The sequence below is a fragment of the Artemia sp. Qi Xiang Cuo genome, chromosome 7 (genome assembly GCF_049724085.1).
Source record: "Artemia sp. Qi Xiang Cuo chromosome 7, ASM4972408v1, whole genome shotgun sequence".
In the NCBI taxonomy this organism is placed as follows: domain Eukaryota; kingdom Metazoa; phylum Arthropoda; class Branchiopoda; order Anostraca; family Artemiidae; genus Artemia; species Artemia sp. Qi Xiang Cuo.
This window is the reverse complement of record NC_142800.1, coordinates 58,432,613-58,450,833: the sequence shown is the minus strand read 5'-3', so window position 1 is coordinate 58,450,833 and position 18,221 is coordinate 58,432,613. Positions and strand designations below refer to the sequence as shown.

Genomic DNA, 18,221 nt, shown 5'->3' with positions numbered 1-18,221 from the left:
ATATGACCCAAAAAAATATGGTAAATCATCCCCAAAACAGAGAAAAGGAATATAAGTCACGAAGAAATTACTGTTTGATAGTCCTTGGGCTCGGCCCAAAGACTTACTCTTTATTGTGCATGAGGAGCAGCAAATGCTAAACATTATATAATTCAAATTTTACGGCTGTCTTCTAAATTCAGTTTGGGCACCAGTTTAAGCCTTACAAAAACTAACACGATCGTTTTTTAATATAGAATAAAACCATCAGAAAGGCTTTGTGGTCATTAGTAGTGAACAGTAAAACAAATCCAGCCATTTACGATTATCCCTGTTATTCTGTTGAATTTCGCGCAGCAGCTAAACATTTTAAGTACAGACCTTTGTGCATTTGTGCAAAACAATGTCAATGGTTTTTGTTCCATTACACCCTCAAAATTTTTCTCTAGAGGCAAGGGTGTCTATTTCCTTCCTCGACAAACCCCTTTTCATTGATTTGTTTCATCCATCAATTAGAAGCTTTAGGATTTGTCTCTACCAACATACATGCATGTCAAAGTTTACTGGCGTTAGTCTAAAACTTCGAAAATGTTTGAACAGTTTGTGACAACACAAGTGATACTAGTTGAAAGTTTTCCTTATAAAACCAGGATATGCAACCACTCTCCCTCTCTCTCACTGACCATGTGCATGATAAATTGATTAAAATGCATGCATCTATATTTCCTTGTTCGATCGCTGAGCCAGTATCTAAACGATGCAGCCTTGGAACAGTGCACAACCTTCAAAACATCAACAAAGTCTTTGGACGACCACACGACCAAAGCCAAAAAGTTAGAAAATTTGTACCATGAATACAGTCGTCCGATCCTGTGCACTGAAATTTAGATTGGCTACATATCCCAAATCCCCAGTACTCTTTAACTCCCTTAGCATGACGTATATTGTTGATGTGTAGTATTTCAGTATTTGAATTTAACTGACTATGAAGAATACTTTCTAGATGAGAAACAGAAATCTAACGATTAAACTATCAATTGTTCCAACTTTTTGAAAAAAGCAGTATTGAACAAAAATTTAATCATTCTGAGTAAAATTTGATAGTCGAAAATAAATTCATTAATGAAACGGTTCAATCAATTCGAAATACTCACTGAGAACTAATTTAATATACTTCTTGAACAAACTATTTTTGGAATCCAGACAGGAGACAAATGACACTCAATTAACCATGGTCACAACTATTACTATTATAAAAGATAACGTTATAAAAGCCTCTTTCAACCATTCTGAGACTACCAGAAATGATTATGAAGTTACTGAAATGAACTTGAACTGATTATGTTTTTGGTTTTAAATATAAATTTGCCATTGAGCCAAATTTCAGCAGAATTCGAAATTTTAAGTCTTCGCTCCTATTCCATTTAATTAAAGCCAATGATTGGAATTATTCTAGAAAATATACAGCAGGATAAATAACACGATTTAACCTTTTACACAAATAATAAAGTGATAATAAGACATAGTGAAAGGGTTTGAAAGAGAACCTGTAACTTTCAGTAATAATCGAGTGAAACACTATAAAAGACTTGGTTAATATACATGAAAATGCCAAGTTAAAAGATGAGTATAAGGAAATATATCACACCTTAGAGTCCCTAGATCTATGTCTGTCTTCGTATTTTCGTTTATCGCGGTAAACAGGCCTACTAGAAACTGAGCTTGGAATAGAAGAAAGACTTCCATTTAACTTCCTCTGTTGTGACTTTAACAGACTCCCACCAGGTAGCTTCTTATCGTTCAGCATTTTCATCACCTGAAAAATAGTAATTGTAAAACTTAAGAGTATTGAATAAGAAATAAAATACAACATCACGAAACTGGTTCCAAAAGAACATAAATATCCTTACTATTAAGACTGCAAATGAAAATTTGAGCTAGAAATGGAACTTTTTGGGAGATCCAACCGATTCCAGAAAAACAATTGCAACAATGTAGCCTAATCAAGAAAATTTATTGAAAAAAATTGGGTAAAGACTAAAACATAAAATATAATATGTTTGCTAACTACGGTAACATAAGCATACGAAAATAGAAAAAAAAAAAAAAACTAAATTAGGTAATGTAAACATTTCTAAAAACAACAAAAGTACGGACAAGTACTACTTCTAAGTATATATATATATATATATATATATATATATATATATATATATATATATATATATATATATATATATATATATATATATATATATATATATATATATATATATATATATATATATATATATATATATATATATATATATATATATATATATATATATATATATATATATATATATATATATATATATATATATATATATATATATATATATATATATATATATATATATATATATATATATATATATATATAACTGATAAGGGTTTTTATTTAAATCAAATAAATAAATAAATCAACCACCAGAAGCACACTTGTTTAGGCTATACACCCTTCAAAAAAAACCTGATATTTACATCGCTATCAACAACGTAAAAAAAAAAAAAAAAAAAAAAAAAGGTACAACCTCCTCCATCTTAGTGCAACTCCTAAAATAACAAAAAAAACCAAAACTAATTATCACCGTTCTCTCACTACCGCCCTCACACAACCACAATAAAAAATAACCAAAATACAACTGAGAGACCACTCAAGAGAAAATATACTCACCAAAACACGGTGATTTTAACCTACTCCTAAAACTAGCAATATTTTCTTCGACTAATAATTCATTTGCTAAACTATTATAAAACCCTGGTCCCACATGACGGATAGAGAAGAATGATCTTCGAGTTGAAGCCTGAGGTCGCCTTATCTAGGTTGCTGTTCTGGTTGAGTATTCATGGACAGTACATCCAGCCACGAACATTTGACCGAAACATTTTGGCAATAATCCACGCTCATATTTAAACAAAAACAAAGCTGAGTAAAATTTAAAAAGTCCATGTAAAGGCAGAATATGTCGTTCAACATGTCTCCTTCTCACTGATACAACTTCTCTATCGCCACAAAGCACTCTAACAGCTGAGTTCTGCACCGCAAGAAGCGGAAGTAGATGTGTCGGGAAAGTACATATATATATATATATATATATATATATATATATATATATATATATATATATATATATATATATATATATATATATATATATATATATATATATATATATATATATATATATATATATATATATATATATATATATATATATATATTTATCTGTTGCTGGAAATAATTTTCATGGTATGAATTCTAATGGCATTCTTTTAGTTAGCCCAATATCGAATTTAATTTCCAAGTTAATTTCCAAGAGGGCGGTCTAGGTAGGGAGAAAGTTCGTCATGGTGAAACTAGAAATTCATAAGTCCATGATAGGTTTATGACGTCTTATTTCTAAGGAAGTGACATAAGGTTGAGTTAGACCATAGAACCAAGAGATCCTGGAGACCAAAATAGTGTTGGAAGTACCCACTGTTTGAAACATTTTTAGAGATTTCATGACTTGACTTACTTGGATCGAACAACGAATTGGCTCCAATTCGGAATGAAATATGGCGATAGAGTCCTACACTTGATTAATTCAGGATTTCATGAGACTAGTAAATATATCTAGACAAAATTCTAAGTTATATGAACCCGTTTATGCAAAACATGAATAAATAATAGTAACGAGAGACTTGAGTGGCTTACAAGGGAATCATCCTGTATAATAAATGTTCTTAACTTCTGTAGTTGCATTGCCCTATAAAAATACTAAAGAAAATCCTAAATAGAGAGAAAAAAGGAAAAGCTACCGAACAGAATAGACAGAGAAAAGGCAGGCTTTCCTATTTGTTTTATTTTTCCGCTTTCGTGAATATTATTTTTCCTGGAAATTTCACTACAATCTATGCTCCTAGAAGAGATCAAAAGTAATGTGATAAGAGGCCAGACCTAAAATTTAGGAAAACAAGCTAGAATTCAAGTTTTTTGCTAGAAAAAGAATGCTTTTTCGGTAAGCTCTATGAATAAAGAACAAATAAGAAAAAGCAAAAAAAGACACACCATTTCAAACAAACGCACACAAACTGACACAAAAGGTATAGAATATGTCAATAAAAAGAGCTTAACTTAATCACAAACATGAAACTAACAGGCTTCTAACATACAAGGCTTCCAAATTTAACGTTCAACAAAGAAGTGCCGAAATTTATACTTTCTGCTCGAGAAATAGTACTTAGCAAAAGAAAGTAACAACGTACAAGAGGAAACAGTACTTAAAAAGTCTTATTATGATAGAAGTATCTTTGGATATAAAAATCAAATTAAACAAATAAAAAAGGTTAAACTCTTGTCTGTAGCTCACTAATTAATACGAAAATCATACAAATTATACCTCAAAATACATCGTTTCTAATCCTTCTAGTTGCTTTCGTATCATGAGGGGATCAATGTCTGGCTGCCCGCCTAAAGTACTCAAGTCATCCTCACTTTGCGTCATTGTTGAGTTCAAAGTTGAATCTAGTTTATCCCCTTGCAATATAGATTCTACATCAAATTCATGGCCAGTTGTCGACGATAATGGATCCAAACTCTCATTTATTCTCAGGATGCTGTTCATTCCATCTGCAACAAAGAATTTACTTTATTCCCATCAATATCTAATTGTCAGATAAGTTAAGTCTCTACTTTCATCAAATTGGTGAATATGCATAGTCTGTCCAAATTCATTATGCAATATAATTTGTGCCCCAGATTGCAGAAATAATGCATTTACTTTTTCTATGATTCTTCCTGTAAAGTACATTTCCTTTGTTATGAATTATCTTTATTTGTATTATAGCTTGTCATAATGATGCTATTATTCTTGAGCAAGGAAGGAGCAAACTACTCCACGCAAATGGACCGTTTACCTCAGTTAAAAATATAATTATTTTGAAATTAAAAATATTAAAGGGTCCTTTAGGAAACAAATTGCAACGTCAGAAGGTAGATAAGTTCTGCATACTTTCAAATTAATAATTGCAGATACAATTGTTATCGCCACTTATTTTCGAAAATAACAAAATTCTTTAGTAGAGATCAGGGCCCAAAGAGATCCAAACTACAGATGAAGCACATAAATTAGAACAGTTAGCAAAGTTTTCCAACTGTGGAAAATAGTAAAAGAAAATAGTACATAGTAAAAGAAGAAAAAAAAAATCTGTCCGACATACTTCATATAATAAAACCAACTTCTGTGAAGAAAAGGGTATAAAGTATTGTTACATTAAATAATCAATTACGGGGTTATATTTATTTTATCGCCACTATAACATCAAGCATAGTTCCACAAGGATCCGTAAAGATGACCAAAATTTTAATTTCTGAAACAGCTTTTTTCGCTGTTCCAATAAAATTATTTTTTTAAATTGTGTTATTTCTAAAAGAGTGTCCTTTATACACCGAATTACTTTAAAAATAGAAAAAAATACATACACAACAGGTCATATCAGAGGCCTTAGCAAGTGAACAAATGCTGTGTCGATCTCTTGCAATGAAAGAAAAGGTAAATTTGCAAATAGGAATTATACAGTTCAGATTTTTTTTTTCGAAAGCCTAAACACTGAATGCACGTTTCATTCCATTTTATTACCAAAGAGAATTTATCTAGCGCCGACCCAACATTAAACTTCAACTCGTGTCTAATTAGAAAGATGTATTGATTAAAATCCAAGATAAAATATGATTTTTAGGAAATAAATTACTAAAGCACTAAAATACTACTAAAGAATAGTAAAAAGCACTACTAAAGCACTAAAGAATAAGATTTCTAACCATACTGTGTACAAGAAAAAGAGAAACAAAATGAGACTTACGAATTTGAGACATTCCAATTGACTTCTTACTATGTTTAGAATTTTTAGTTCTACCATTCGAAGTTAATCCTGTTCCCATCCGAGGTGCTACTAAACTTTTTGGCTTGTTCTTTTTCATCGGTAAAACAGGCACTGCGTTGGGCTTAGGTAGCACAGGAGGTCCAGTTTTCACACCAGTTTGACTTGGTTCGAGTAAATCAGGCCTTCAAAAGATTTCTATTGTCAAATCATTCAAAACACGAATGAAATTCGATATTTTTTTTTTTTTTTTACTGATTCTCACCATGAAGATTAACAGTCCCATTGTTTTTTTTTTCTTTTATGGCTATTTACAGAGCAATCGTATTCCAGTACATTTATTATTATTATTATTATTTTATCATCATTAATTGTTCGATAATGATTTAATACGTGTGATTTATGGACTGAAGAAAAGCTGTTCAAATCCCAAAGAGTCCTGAAGAGTATGAAGAGTATATTGGAAAATCAAGAATTTAAAAAAACTACAAATGGGGTGGGGGGCAAGCCTGCACCGTAAGATGGTGGTTATGGAAAATGACGCATACAAATACTTTATAAAATCTAAAACTACTGGCAAATATGTCTATTAATTCTTCTACGGTATGAAAGTATTAAAGGAAAGTTACATTAGAATGAAATGAAATTCTCAAGAAGCAGTGGCAATAAGTTCCTCACTCTATGTAATAGACTTTCACAACACACTACCTTCGATCCTACCTCCTGCCGATATTGCGTGTCAGTAAGCCTAGTTCAATTTTAAACTAGAGACTCCGTTACTTCCTCCATACCTACTATTGACAGAAAGTGATGCAATAGGTAACCTCGTGCTTGCTGTCTTATTAATAAGAGGTAGAAACAACCTCTATTGTTAATCATTTAATTTAATTTAGAAAAGACTTATTATGAAGAGGAACCTGTCAAAGTTTAGAAAACCGACCGTATTGATTCTATATGTTGTATTTGCCTAAGAAGGAATCACAAATATGCCATTTTGACGGAGAACAGTGATTCTTGTGCCAAACATTTTTGGTGCTTTACACCTCTGCTAAAAATGGACAAGCACTGAACTACGCTTTAATTGTGACTTAAATACAGTAGACTTTCAGAAACAAAATATTGAAATATTTTCAAATTTTACCAAAGTGTTTTTATTACATTCAAGATGAACAACTATTCAAAGGACTCTATAAATTATAAAAATAATTGTGGCATTTGTGTTAATTTCCTAAAATTGTGCATTTAGTACTTTGAAGCCTTTTTTTTTATTAGAGCTTCATTGTTGCACTTCAAAGAATATTTATTCTATTTTACGTTGGGTCATACCATTTTTAAAGGATTTTCGCCTGCCAGAGTGCCAGGTTTTTGTCAAGTAACATGGGATATTTTTCACTTGGGCTAACGGAAATCACTGTTGTGTGTTATACAAGTATATGCGATATTCTGATTTGTATCACCCCTCTGGTTAAAACTGACATAAAATTTCAAGCTGTTTGAAGATGCATTTGTTGCTGATTAAGGTCAGAATTGGGAATAGTGAGAATTAACTCAAAGTCCTGTGCATAGGCATGCTCGCGGTAAATTTTTTTATCTAAATTATAAGTAGTTTTAGAAATTACCTTGGGTTATTGCCACTGGTATCAAAAATTCTAACAGGTTTTGGTGAATTCGCAGGACTTTCATCAAGCGGGGGTAGAGGGGGCGTTCCATTGATTCCTTCTCTGGTCCTATTGGCCAAATCTGACGCGTGACCACTTGTGTCCAAAGCAGATTGGTCATTGGTCATATCCACCCAGTCCGAGGATTGGTCTACGATGGATTTTGAAAGCTCTGATTAAAGAAAATCTCCTTAAAATGGAACATCAACAAAACAAAAACTCCGTTTTAAATCTATTTAATAAAGTTTAATCCATGTAGAAGTGTTTTGTAACAACAGCTCCTAAGTTAGTACTTAAGTAATATTTATGGACATACAACTGGTTTTTGTGAAGTAAAAACTTTAAATAAATTAAAAATAGCAGGGATTCTTTCGGTACTTATTGTGGTTTGTGATCTTTTTTTCCAGTTGATACTGATTATAAATGCCACATAAATGGCACGATATAAATGCCACTAGAAAAGCTTTACAATTACTATCTAACAGACGATGTTTGAGGTGAGATAAATATCTTCGACCCGCGTTCTTTAATCTCTTTTTTCTTTTTTTGGCTATATAATAAGATGAAGCAGCTCATCTCCAAAGCTTCAGTGACAATAACTTCTCTTTCCAACGGATAAGTATCACGGAGTCCTGGAGCCAGGATACAAATCTATTCCCGAGCCCTCCACGGCATGCCACACTTTTCTGCACCTTTTTTTGTCACAAGGATAGAGCCATTTTATAAGACGAAGAACCATTATATGTTCTTCGTCAAGACTCTTTACAATTTTTAACTAATAGGTAGTGATAGGTCCCATCTTTCCCCCCTACAATTTGATACTAGCAATCTGGGTGATAAATTTGCTTGAAAGTGATAGTTTCATGTTTTAAAATATGCTCTCTCAAATACTTAACAGCACAAGAGCTTGAGTCTGGCCCTGAAAAAAAGTTGGAATTTCCTAATTCTATTAATTAGAATAAAAAACCGTTTTTTGCTAGTTCTTGTTACATGATTTATGGTGTATTTGCTTAATCAGAGTCAATGACCATTCATAATTCATACGTCTCCAGTCTAGTGTCTTTAGGACCGAAAAACTAGGAGAACAGCCTGGTAAAGGTATTGCGAAGGGCTCTCAGTCACGTTTAAGGCGCTTTGAAGTGACAACTAGGTCCGTATTCAACATGTGTGTGTCCTGTTTTCTTTAGATGAGAATTTGATATGTTTCCTATTACAGTCGAGTCTCTCTCGTAGTAACGCCACTCGTATTGATTATGATTACCTTCACAGTCAGACATTAAGATAGGGATCTGAAGAGCAACAAGTATTGTGATGAATGAAACCGGAGGTTTCTAATATGAGCTCCTATAATGTCCTTTTAATATATGGCTCATCTATAGAGAAAATGAAGCACAGTTGAAATAGAGAGAAACGGTATTACGATCGATTGCGACGCAGACATGTGTCTATGAATGGAAGTCCCGTAAAAGGAAGGAGTTCCCACATCAAAAAGCGCTAAAATCCAGAATTAAGATAATGATAAAAATCTAAAATTGCACTAATCGGTAAAAAAGGTGAAATGACAGATGATATGATGTAAAGAAGGGAGCATTTTTGGATTTTTTTTATGATTAATTTTTGCAGCTAATTAGTTTGGTGATTCTTTTTCAGTAATATGAAGAAAGTTTCGGGAAAAATATGTTTGAGTACTGTTGAATTAGTGTACATTGTGTAAAACGGGATACAGACAGTGATGTGTTTATTATTTTTTTTTGTGTCTTTCAGTGCTAGAAAAAATATTAAATTCTTCCAGATTTTTTTTCTTTTTTCTTCAATGAAATAAATTTCGTCTATAATCCAGACATTTTCATCCTAGTTAAAATTTGTAAAGTGATAGTGAGCGCCAATGGCAATAATTTTCCTTACAAAGAAAGTACACCTGAAAATAAGCAATACAATTTTTTTTTTGTTCCACATTCCTGAAAAACAAAACGTCTTTTAGTGCAAATATATTCGCGAAGATCAACTTAGTTGTATTATTTTAATACGGCACTAACTTTTACCAATACTGCTTACGTTTTATTTCATTCCTTTCAAAGGTATAGAAAGTCGATAACAAAATAAAACTACCAGAATTATTAACTGATAATAAATCTTGGAATCTCTACTTAATCTTAAACCAAACAAAATTACCACTAATAAGAATAGGGCAGTCACTCCTACAAACTTAAATTAATGTGCCATTTGTCCCGTAATGTAAACAAAGTATTTTTGAAACAGATCTTATTTATTCAAATTCAAATCAGTTTTTCAAGAAGAAAAGAAAATTCTCGATATAAGTACATAATGTCACAATCAGTTTAGTTTTTGCAATTCTAAAAAGACAATTTTTTCGCCATTAATTATCTTTTAAATACATTAAATTCAAATGTAGGTCTATAGGAATTCGATACCCATACTTTCAATAACAAGCGCAAATACTGAAGCAAAATTTGTTTACTTTTGAGTGAAGCACAAATGACACTGTAGCCTGTTGGGGCATTAGGGGAATGGTCGTCCAGCTATTATTTGCGGTAATTTCTATTTGTTTTAAAGTGGACTTTATTATATGTTGTACCATCTGTTCTTTGAAGGTTTCATTTTTATCCAAGTAATTTTGGTTCGCTTTAATTTTGATTTCTTCTGGATTATTTTCAGCAACGTTTTGTTGAATTACTCCTAATCTGTTCAATCCAAAAATATGAGACTTTTTAGAATAAGTTTGGAACAACGAGGATAGTCATAGGCTCTATAGATCCCCCCCCCCTCAAAAAAAAAATACACAAAAAAGCTGGTCTTTGATATTTGGAGAATGTGACTTCAAGCTAATTTTCTGTTATTTTTGACATGATTACAGCTCGTTTTAGTATTACCCTTACTTTTTGATCAAAAACTTTGTTTATTTAATTAACTTCATCAAATGAAAGAAAATAAATTGTATTTACCAATCAAAGATGGATGTCTGGCTAAATCGCTCTCTTGACTAAGGTTATGAAGGTCTTTTTGCCATTGGTTTTGGATACCAGAATCAGACGTGTGACCTGACTGACCTGCCTTCCTTTCACCATCTGAGAGACTGGTACCACTGACATGACCTGAGGAAAAACCCTCTATATGGTCTGGATATTTGTAATCTGGCCCAACAGGTTGGACTCCAGTAGGAACATCATAATGAGACGCCCTTTTTGATACTTGAATTGGGGGAGCTGTAAGACAGTTACTGGATAGTCTAATTCAGTTTCAGTACCACCCTATTGAATAAATTACACCTATTGAGAGAATGGAGCTATTGAGAAAATGGTGGTACTGAGTTTCAGTACCACCCTATTGAGTGAAGTACACGTATTGAGAGAATGGAGCTAATTTTCTCGTAGGACTTTATATTTATGGTTTCATAGTTCTTTAAACTTAATGAACTTAATGATTTTATTTTAAAATAATTCTTTAGAGTTATAACTTAAGTTATTGATATCATCTTAGAAAGATTGACAAGATAAATGTAGGTATTTTTGAAGACCACAGTGCCTTTCCATGACGCATAAATAACGGTTCATAGGGATGAACCGTATTAGGCAGTGAAAAATAATGACAAAAAACTCAGACCACATATACTCAGAAAATTCAGAAAATTCTAAATATTCAGACGACATATACAGTGAACGTCATCATCAGATTCTCTTAAATAAATATACTATATAGATATACAGAATAGATATACTATTCTGCTGATGACGGTCACTGCATATGTAACCGAAATATTCAGAATTTTTTGGCATTGTTTTTCACTGTCTAATAAAAGCCTTTATCCCTTTTTGAACTGCTATTTCTGCGTTGACAAGACAAAGTAAAATAAGCATTGTAATGAACTGTAAATGTAATGGAACCTTTTGTTGTACGAATTTCCGAAAGTTCGGTGCAACAAGCTACAATTAGGCTGATTGAAAATAATAAAGAGAATTTCTTAGATTTAATTCCAATTTTTTATGTATCATTTATTATAAAAATTTGTCTTAGGATGTGTAGATTTTCACAGAGAAAATATTGTCAATCAAGAGCTTCCTTTATTTTAAAATTGCCTGTCTTTATACAAGAGATCTAATAAAACACACTTCGTAAATAATCATACTTTTAGATTTAAAAAATATTCTTGATACTAACAAGTACGTGAAACCCACAATATCACAAGATATGAACGTAATTAAGAAAACAATAAGAGCTCATTTCTTGTAAAAATTCTTCCTTTATATTACTGAAAATAAAAATCTCAACTATACGAAATGATAATACTTTCTGAATCTAACGAAAATAAATGAATGCAAAAAACAATGCCATCTATCTCAATAAATATGTTTCTGTTTGAAATTCGCTGAGCGTTCCGATTATCGCGATCTTGTAGTTTAAGATTAATGCTGACAACTTTTTTTTTGGGGGGGGGGGGAGATTTTCAGCAGAATATATCAGTAATTTTTACCAACAATCAATTTGTAGAAAGATTTTTGATGAAGACAACCAATAAATATCACCACCAAAATGATGAATCCCAACAAAACTACTTATAAAGAGTGTTTTGGTTGGAAAAATAACACTAAGTATCTAAACCAGATTAGAACATAAATTTCGTTATTCAAAATGGTATTGGTTGATGTGGGACAGGAAAACTAAATTTATATACCCACGTATATCTCAATATTGTAAAAATTTGGTATACAGGACATAAAAATCAGAAAAATAGTGAATGTTTAGTTCTTGTGGAGTTGAAAAATTTCTTCTTTCAAAACAGAGCCAATGCTTACAATTACTATTGGCAATAGAGCTACGTTGAAACTTAAAATAACCAGAAAGCATTCTATATATAAAGAAAGCTTCTGCCCATCTGCCCATCACAGTTTAGTAGTCGAAGTCTACATATCGAAGTCTTCCGCAGCTTGAAAGCAGAAGACATTAAGAAAAATGTAAACTTAAACTGTAAATATCCACCTTTCTTTAACTATCCTTCGTGCAACCTTTTTTTAATTTAAATGAATTCATAACTCATTGTGTTTTAAGTGAAAAATAAATATAAAGAAAAACATATTTTCTAGGTCAAACACTGCATAAGCAGAGTTGAAGAATGAGTAATTTGACAAGCCCTGAAAAATTATTATTTGAAATAGCAAATTATTCATGAAATTAACATTTCTAAAAATCTTGGCCGTGGCATCCCCAGACCTAGCACCTAGGGCAGCTTTCCCCAATGTCCAGGTTTTGTTTTAACATGAGTGGTACCTTCACTCTTTTCTTCCTCGTATATAGTTTTCCCTTAGTTTTTACGAATTTGTAAGGCAGAAGAAAAAAAAGCTGATATAGCCCCTAAAGTAAAATCTGATGTGAGGAAGAAGATTAAGTAAAACCGAAAATAGAATTACATTCCAAAACTTACATCCGGAAATTACAATTATTTAGCTACCATTAAGAAAGCATCATTTGGACTTGTTTTTTTTCATATACTTGTCAAATTGATCAAGATTAGTCAATTAGAATATTAACATAATTTTTATTTTTAAGCTTTTAAGGAAGATTTTGATTCTGCTTAGTAGGAACAGAAAAAACTACCTTAATTATCTCAAAATAAACATAGAGAAGAGCATTCCCCTGGAACCCTTATGCTTAAAATATGGTCTTGCTACGATACTTCTCCTTAGCTAGACAGTATATAGAACAAGCTATATCTCTTCTTACAGTCTGAAGCTTGCTCTACGAGAAAACTCACTTCTATAACAAGTCATTTATAGGAAAAATGAACGAAACTATAATTTAATTTAAAACATCTGGATCTTTTTTTTTATATATTATCCACTTTTTAAAACTATATTTCCAAGAACAACACCCTCTTCAAGACCTCTATTTTTACCTAGAGAATCAAATAAATAGCTTTATATTACCCGTGTGTTCGCCTATAACTTGTTGGGGCTGTGTCACTGGTTGCAACGGTCGAGGTGGGATTTTCGGACTCTGTTGTGCGATATTTGATTGTGTAGAAGGATAGGACACATAAGGTGGACGTGCAATACGAGGTGAGCTCATTGCATAGGCAGGTTTTTGTCCATAGAATTCATGGGATGAAAAGTCTTGGCGATTTGTATCTAACTCAAAAGCTGGATTTGAAGATCCTACATTATTGAGGCTTCTTTGCTCGTTCCCAATATTACGCTCATTTTCATTATCAGGTGGATCACTGCCCTCTGAGCTGTTTTTGATAAATTTTCCCGCTAATACATCTGAAAAAAAAAAGTTTTATTAAGCTGGAAGTTCAATATTCGACTTACTTCCAAGATTCCTTTTGACTCCCCCTCTCTGATAACCAGATTTTCCTGGTTAAGAAACCCTTTCTTGTAGACTTTTGTGCTTATAAAATTGTTTTTTGTGGGTTTTGGTACGTTTTCTTAGTACCTTTTGTATTTTTTGCTTTCCTACTTTTTACATTATTTTTTTAAATTATAATGTGTTATTGACGATGATTTTATCTTTGGTTGCCACGTGTTCTTTGTCAATTAAGTTCATTTGAGGAGGTAGATCAATTATCTCAAATAAATCATATTTAATATAATGTAAACTTTACCTCACCGCGATCTTAAATCCACTGTTTTACCCAAGGAGATATTTCTTTAAATCCCAGGAGATTCAGGGGGTGAAAATTTAAAAAGTTTACGAATCAAGGAGGCACACTTGTGCCTCTATAAAGAGGCGACCCACCACAATGTTAAGTGATTTCAGGTCCTAGAGGTCGCAGAGAGACGGCGGTGATCTCATTTTGTAGCCCAAGCTCAAACTAAGAAACTTGCAAAATTTCATCCTCCTCCGAGTTTATCTTCATGGGGTAAACTGGGCCGGAAGTTTCGACCCTCCCACCACAGCCCCCCTTTAACGTTGTCCGATTCGGCTGAAATTTAGAGGTTAAACTTTCCTAGGGCCCGGGAGCTTATCCTCGAAATTTCAGCCCAATCTGATCACTTCTTCCCTGTTTTCAAAAAACCAAATATAGCCACTTAAAGTTCATTTCTCTTTTTTTTTTTTTATTCACGTCTACCGGCCACAGTTGGCAACTGATCCAGGTGAATGAGGACTCATTCGAAGCAGAATTTGACCAGTTAGGGCCTTTTGTTATTTTCAGACCGAAAAAATTATCCCCGAATTTACATTTACGAAAAACCTAGTTTTCCTATAAGAGCCCGCTATAAGCGGGCTCTTATCGTTTCCCTATAAGAGCCCGCAAGCCCGCAAGCTGTCAAATCAGCTAACAGTTAGTCAAGCAATAATAAGTAATAAACTGTACAAAAACGTGCAGAAATTATTTGAAAAAAACTACGTTTTCTAAAGAGTTAAAGCGGGTGAGTTACAAGGTCTAACCTTAAAACGTACAGGGTTTAGGCGGAACTGTTGGGGGGCTGCCCACCCCCAAACCCCCCGCTTTCGCAGCATTTAAATAAAAAAAAAAAAAGTTTTTAAACTGAAAGTAAGGAGCGACATTAAATCTTAAAACGAACAGAAATTATTCCGTATATGAAAGGGGCTGTGCCCTCCTCAACGCCTCGCTCTTTACGCTAAAGTTTGACTTTCTCACAACTCTTTTTTTAAACAATAAAAACTTTAGCGTAAAGAGCGAGGCGTTGAGGAGGGCACAGCCCCTTTCATATACGGAATAATTTCTGTTCGTTTTAAGATTTAATGTCGCTCCTTACTTTCAGTTTAAAAAACTTGTTTTTTTTTTTATTTAAAGGCTGCGAAAGCGGGGGGTTTTGGGGGCGGCAGCCCCCCAACTGTGCCTCCTAATCCCTGTACGTTTTAAGGTTCGACCTTGTAACTCAGCCTCTTTAACTCTTTAGAAAACGTAGTTTTTTTCAAATAATTAGCTTAAGAAATGAGCAGAAAATAAGACGAAATATAATAAGACTTTCCCATGATTTGCAATCTATCCATTTTTTACTCTATTCACATATGTCCAGAGAAAGATACTCAGCAGTATCTAAGTGTTCTTTTGTCATAGCTGATATGTTCGTGTTGTGGGTCTCTCTGTTTTCTGTTGTTTTTTTTGCCTTTCTTTTCCTGGTGTTTTTCTATATGTGTCTTTCCTATTTTTTATATTGTTTGTTTTTTTATGTATAAAGTAGCACTGAATATGTTTTTGTATTTAGTTTTGTCATGTCACCTTAGTCAAGTTTGCTCGAGGAGGCAGTTCCATTCTCTTAAATAATACTATGAGAAAAATAAATAGAGCCTAATTATTTTCACATTTTTGTTTGACGAAGCATGCTCTTTGCATGATGAACCCAAACAATAGAAAAAAATAAATATAACATTAAAAATTGCACAATAAGATGAAACAAAGTTCATTTTTAGAAGAATATATGAAATCCAATAGAGTTCAAAATTTTTTCTTCTGTGAGACTCCTAATGAAAGAATAATTATAATGTTACTGAAGAATAGTTTTTTAGGGCATTCACAAATTTTATTCACAAATTACTATTCATGAATCATCTTTTTTTCTTCTTTTCTTCTTTCTCCTGACTAGAAATAACTGCTTCAAAGGAAGTAGGAGCTTCATGGAAAGGAGTAGAGTGAACTTGTTAACAAAGTTGTCTGGAGGAGAAGCGTGCTGAGCTATGTTGGTGTCTGAAGGTTTGGTGCTGCAAAGAGTTGTCAGTAGTAGTAGTAGCTAATCTTTCAGTAATTTACCATTAAGTATTTACAATTCCAGCACCACATCAATGCCATTGCCGGAGCATAAATCCAGTTGTGTAAAAAAGAAATCTATTTAAACCTTCTTAGACATATGTTTTTTTTCTTCTAGGAAAAGAGAAAAAATCTTGTGGAAAGTGAGTAAAAGAATTCAGAGGATTTTTCCTTGGGAAAAGGGTCAAAGACCTGAGAAAAGGCCATCTATGCTGCAATGTTTAATTGTCTATGTGATGTCCTGCTTGCAATTTTGAGTGGGATAGGAATAATCTCCCACTATCCAACTGTCCTCATGTAAAAATACCCAGCTAACTGCCAGAGTCAGTATTACTTTAAGCAATAGTATTTTTATGGGAAAAGTAGTTTATTGAATTCTTCTAATATATGAATCTAGAAGCTTTTAATTTTCTTTTAGTAAATTCACTTCCAGTGAATTTACTAAAATTATGCAAGAGCCGATACAATATTCGGATATAACTTATATCAAACAGTTCGTGGTATCAAACGGCTCAGTGGTAACCGAAACTGTAGAAAACGGAATTTTGATACCAATAGATGCATCAAAAGAATCAAATTTTAATGCTAATTTCAAATATAGAAGTTTCATCAACTTTAGTCCTACACATCAAAAGTTAAGCGCCTGAGAAAATTTGGCTGATTTTCGAAAAAAGGGGGGAAAGACCCCCTAAAAATCATAGAACCTTAATGAAAATCACACCGTCATTTTCAGCACATCAGAGAACCCTAATGCATAGGTTGTAAGCTCCTATCTACAAAAATGTGGAATTTTGCATTTTTTGCCAGAAGAAAGATCACGGATGAGTGTTTATTTGTTTTTTTTCCCCAGGGGTGATCGTATCGACCCAGTGGTCCCAGAATATCATGGGAGGGCTCACTCAAACGGAAATTAAAAGTTCTTGTGCCCTTTTTAAGTAACCAAAATAAATGGAGGGCAACTAGGCCCCCTCCGACGCTCATTTTTTTCCAAAGTTACCCGATCAAAATTTTGAGATAGCTATTTTGTTCAACATGGTCCAAAAATATAATAACTATGTCTTTTAGGATGACTAAATCCCCCGAAGTCCCCGGGATGAGGGCTGAAAGCTATGAACTTTACCCAACGTTAGCATATAGTATTGGTTATTAAGAAGTATACAGACGTTTTCGGGGGGGATTTTTTCTGGTAGTGGTGGGAGGGGGGTGGGGAGTGGGTCGGGGGTTATGTGGGAGGATCTTTCCATGAAGGAAGTTTTCATGGGGGAAGGGACATTGCTATGAAGGGGGCGCCGGATTTCCCTGCATTATTTAAAAAGAGATCAGATATTATATATAAAAAAAACAAGTTTTTCAACCGAAAGTAAGGAGCAACATCAAAACTTAAAACAACAGAAAATATTACGTATAGGATTGTGTTCACCCCCTAGTCAATACCTGGCTCTTTAAGCCAAAGATTATTTAGTACTTTCATAAGAGCTATTTATTCTAATTAACGGCATTTGTGATTAAGGGGCCATTTTTAAGGAATTGGAACAAAATTCGAACTTTAGCTTAAAAAGCAAGGTATTGACTAGGGGGCGAACCCTATAATATACGTATTAAAAATATATGAATAAAGATGATCGTTACGGAAGTTAATTCGTAAGTTACGTATATTTATTACTAATAAAAACGTTCGTAAATAAAATTGAACAGGTTTCGAGAAAGCCATTTAACTCAATAAAAGTAAAATTAAAATGCAAATTTTGTTTTAATTATTCATATATGGTGAGCCAAAATCAAAACCTGCATTAATTCAAAAACGTTCAAAAATGAAATATAGAAAAACAAGTTTTTTCAACTGAAAGTAAGGAACGACGTTAAAACTTAAAACAAAAATTATTCAATATATGAAAACAAAAATTATAACAAAAATTATTCAATATATGAAAGGGGCTGTCCCCTCCTCA

General features: G+C 32.9%; 1 protein-coding gene across 4 annotated transcripts in view; it reads right to left on the bottom strand.

Moving 5' to 3' along the window:
* The window catches only part of LOC148950496 (uncharacterized), a 149,401-nt gene that overhangs the window by 16,259 nt on the left and 114,921 nt on the right, over positions 1-18,221 (bottom strand). The window contains exons 8-13 of one of the 4 annotated variants that reach the window (XM_089091629.1): positions 13,484-13,819; positions 10,508-10,768; positions 7,506-7,716; positions 5,869-6,071; positions 4,407-4,636; positions 1,628-1,795 (exon numbers count right to left, since the gene is read on the bottom strand). In XM_089091629.1, coding sequence (XP_088947755.1) covers positions 1,628-1,795; positions 4,407-4,636; positions 5,869-6,071; positions 7,506-7,716; positions 10,508-10,768; positions 13,484-13,819 — 1,409 coding nt within the window. The remainder of the gene's footprint in view (positions 1-1,627; positions 1,796-4,406; positions 4,637-5,868; positions 6,072-7,505; positions 7,717-10,507; positions 10,769-13,483; positions 13,820-18,221) is intronic. The other 3 variants (XM_089091630.1, XM_089091631.1, XM_089091632.1) reach the window with 3 other exon arrangements.